Source organism: Zeus faber (genome assembly GCF_960531495.2).
Source record: "Zeus faber genome assembly, chromosome: 5".
In the NCBI taxonomy this organism is placed as follows: Eukaryota; Metazoa; Chordata; class Actinopteri; order Zeiformes; family Zeidae; genus Zeus; species Zeus faber.
In genome coordinates, this window is record NC_137192.1 from 12669677 (window position 1) to 12673774 (window position 4098).

A 4098-nucleotide genomic window follows, 5' to 3' on the forward strand; every position below is an offset into this window, starting at 1 on the left:
GGAGTATTTATAAATGGTAGATTTAATGTCAGGCAGCCGTTGCGCACCACCATTTTGCACATGCGGCAAGTGACCGTGACCAGTGACCCAATGACATGCTTGTCTGTGACCAGTCAAAGGTCTGCAGTGCTATCACGTGACCGTTGCAGAGATGAGAAATGTAACATTTTTTACTAACTTCTTCGACAAAAATGGACTGATTTGGATCAAACTCCAACGACGGTGTGTCGAATGTGAATGTGTGACGAATCCAAATTTTATTCACAATGTCCGTGGGTTTGTCGGGTCCATGACATCCAAACACCACTGAGGTCAATTTTTCATGAACGAAAACAATAGGGGTCTCTGCCTCCTTTTCGGGGCCGGACTTGCTTGATGCGTGTCTTATTGGTGAATAATTCTCTCTCTCTCACTCTGTGTGTCCAGGCTCCTTCATGGTGGTGAACGCGTCGGGCCGCGCGTCGGGTCAGAGAGCCCACCTCTACATGCCGACGCTGAAGGAGAACGACACGCACTGCATCGACTTTGTGTACTCGCTGTCCAGCAGAGACGGGGCAAGTCCCGGGGCGCTCAACGTCTACATCAAGGTGTGGAAATCTGAATATGTTGAAACTATAAACTGCAAAAAAAAAAACAACAACAATTAGAACCAACTAGGATAGGAGTATAAAACATATTCTTCTTTACTGAGCTCAAGAGAAGGCGTCTGACACGCCCGGGAGCACGGCGGAGCAGTTGTGATTTCTATGTCTACAGTGGTCTCTAACAGGGTTCAGCAAGACGTCGATCTCCCATCTAGGAATGCAGATACAGAGAGAAAAGGGGGGTTTTTGGCTGAAGGACAGCACGCATCAATGACATCCTCTCTGGAGGGAGCTACCTTATCTGGGGACAGTGAATGATCGGTCAGATTGTTCCTCGGACTGGAAAGATCATGCCCAGCAGGGGTTACGGCAAAACCTGAGATCACCTCCAGCGACCTCTGGTCACACTCCGATCTCTTTGACCATCGGGAGCCAAAGCATAAACACAAGAGTAGTTTAAAAAAACGGACACTTGCCCTTAAAGGAAATATTATTTTACGGTCATAGACAGTCATTTTCCACCACAAAGGTATGGAGCTAAACGCTTGCAGTGTAATGCTACGCCCATGATCCCAATTTATCTTTGCGTAGCTCGGCCTTGGTCAACCTTGACTCATAGCCAAGCTGCTTTGGCTGCGTCCACCTTCTTCAATCCAGTTGCTTTAGTCTTTGGTCTTTGGTCTGGATCCTCTCTGGGCTATTTACATCTTCATCCCATCATCGAAAATCATTTCAAAAGTTGGTTTAGGGGCAGAAGCCACAGTTTTTGCTTGGAATGTGGCATGAGGCGTTCGTTTTCCAGTTTTTGTGTGATGGCCGCCGTTAAACTAGATGGTGAATGTGACGTGGTTCACATAGAGCTGTGTGAACCACAACTTTAATGAACCCAGAGATTCCACTTTTGGATGATTGTGTTGTGGGGGTAGTGTGGTCTGAGCAGCCACACCTCTCTTGGGTCTAGGTAATTGGGGCCAGGCCTGTTTCTCATCCGACCAAATCGACGAGCAACAGGTAAAACCCCCATACCCACACACACACACACACACACACACACACACACACACACACACACAGAGGAGCCCTTGTCATGACATCTGCTCTGGGCTTGTTCCAGCTTGCCCACTCCCTGTGATAAACTGGTGTATATCTACTCCATCGCCTGTCTCTGTGTTGAAGAGCCCTGAAAACACCACTCGGGTGGCGTGTCGCGGGCGGAGCTATCTCAATGACTTTCAAAGGTTACAACACAGAGACGACCAATAGAAGACTGATTTATAGCCAGCCCTACGTCTAAGCTGAGTTTCCCACCTTTGCTTAACTACTGCTCTCTCCCTCTCTTCTCCCCCTATTCCGCCTCTCTCAGGTGAACGGAGGTTCTCAGGGAAACCCGGTGTGGAACATCTCCGACAGCGTCACAGAGGGTTGGGTGAAGGCTGAGCTCGCTATATCCACCTTCTGGCCAAACTCCTACCAGGTAACACAATCCGCGCTCGATTGTGCTTTAAAATGGCGGCGTGTGATAAAACAACGCAGAGAAATTGTGAAAGGACAACGTTTCATCCGGGGAAGAGTGGTTTCCTTCTGAATTTCGACTCTATATATTTGTGTTTTAATCAGATTGTGAAGGGGCTTTATCCTTCATCTGCTGTTCTGTGGAAGCGGAATATTTAAACAATTTCATCTCATTTCAACCTGATGAAATATTTACTCCTCCTTCTCTCTGAATGTGGAGGAAAAATGATGAAAAACTATTTCCGTTTTTACCTTTTTCTCTCTTTGTGACACGAAGTTAATCGAATTTTGTCGTTTAATTTGCGAGAAATGTATTGGAGTGATGTATTAATTTGGTTACTAGAGGGTTGCACTGCTCATAAAAGTCATAAGTCTTAGAGGTTAGCGGTGTGTGTGTGTGTGTGTGTGTGTGTGTGTGTGTGTGTGTGTGTGTGTGGGTGCGTGCGTGCGTGCGTGCTTGCGTGCGGGTGCGTGCGTGCGTGCGTGCGTGTGTGTGTGTGTGTGTGTGTGTGTGCAGTCACCTGCAATTTTGTGTGTGAGGACATTTTGGCCGGTCCTCACATTTTGTTTAATTCTAACGTGTTTGTGTGTGTGTGTGTGTGTGTATGTGTGTGCTTGTGGGTTATTGTGTAGGTGTATGTATGTGTGTGTGTGTGTGTGTGTATGTGTGTGTATGTGTGTGTGTGTGTGTGTGTGTGTGTGTGTGTGTGTGTGTGTGTGTGTGTGTGTGTGTGTGTGTGTGCAGTCACCTGCAACAAAGCAACAAGATCCTTTTCCTTTATTTGAGACACCAACAGCATCCTGCTTTCATCACATATCTGCCTCCCGTGGGCAGAGGAGTTGTGTGTGTGTGTGCGTGTGTGTGACAGTGATATTCATAGTCTTCAGGAGAATGAAATAAAAAAAATGTACGAGATCCGCCAAAAATATTTTTTTGGGTGATGAAGTGAGCAATTGCCATCCATTCGTCGTCGCTGTGTCAACAGAAAACAAGGCGGCAGGAAGTGGTGTCAGGGAAGTTGACGTTGCGATGGAAATAGAAACATGTTGTCGAGTAAATGTCGAGGATTTTTCCGGGAGAGTTGACGCGAGTTGGCAACTCCACAAAAGCAGAGACGTTTGTCTGTCACTGCTCAGCTGGAAAACACTCGCGAAAAAATGCATTATGGTGCTGATGGGGGAGACGGGAGAGTGGGGGCGAGAGGAGGGGAGAGGAGAGGGGGAGGAGCACGGGGAGAGGTGGAAAGAAGGGAGCGAGGGGGGAGAGAGACAAGGAGGATAGAGGACAGGAGGGGGTAGGAGAGAAAGAGGGGAGGAGAGGAGGAGGAGGGAGAGGAGAGGAAGAGGGGAGAGAGAAAGGGGAAGGGGCGGTGGGGGGAGAGGAAGAGGAGAAGGAGAGAGAATAAAACAGATGAGAATAAAAGAAGGACAAGGAATACGGACTGATGTGTCCAAGGTCTAGAGTGGAGGGGGAGGTTGAGGATGAGGAGGAGGAGTGACAGAGAGAGAGAGAGAGAGAGAGAGAGAGGGAGAGAGAGAGAGAGAGAGGGTGGGAGCGAGAAGAGGAGAAGAGTATTTCCCAGAAGTCAGCAATATCCTGTCGAAGTCTGTTTTTTACTGTGTGTGTGTGTTTGTGTGTTGTGTGTGTGTGTGTGTGTGTGTGTGTGTGTGTGTGTGTGTGTGTGTGTGTGTGTGTGTGTGTGTGTGTGTGTCTGTGTGTGTGTGTGTGTGTCGCCAGTGACCCCTGACAGGCTTTGTTTGACCACCTGTCAGCTTAGTTGTGATGGACGGAGAGAGAGAGAGAGAGAGAGAGAGCGAGAGAGTATTTATTAATTATTACTATTTATGTATTATTAATTTATGAATTGACTTGTGAATATGAATTATACCTATTTACTTAATTGTTTTTTATCAACATTTTGGTGACATGGTTCAATAGACTTTCATCCAAATAAAGTAGAGAGAGAGAGAGAGAGAGAGAGAGAGAAAGAGAGAGAGAGAG

The 4098-nt window shown here is 47.2% G+C and overlaps 1 protein-coding gene across 1 annotated transcript in view; it reads left to right on the forward strand.

Moving 5' to 3' along the window:
- Nucleotides 1–426: 426 nt before the first annotated feature.
- Nucleotides 427–4098, forward strand: part of ptprt (protein tyrosine phosphatase receptor type T) — a gene marked incomplete at its 3' end in the record, with an annotated part of 224576 nt that continues 220904 nt past the window's right edge. The window contains exons 1-2 of the mRNA XM_080001601.1: nucleotides 427–587; nucleotides 1948–2058. Coding sequence (XP_079857727.1) covers nucleotides 435–587; nucleotides 1948–2058 — 264 coding nt within the window. The 5' untranslated portion in view covers nucleotides 427–434. The remainder of the gene's footprint in view (nucleotides 588–1947; nucleotides 2059–4098) is intronic.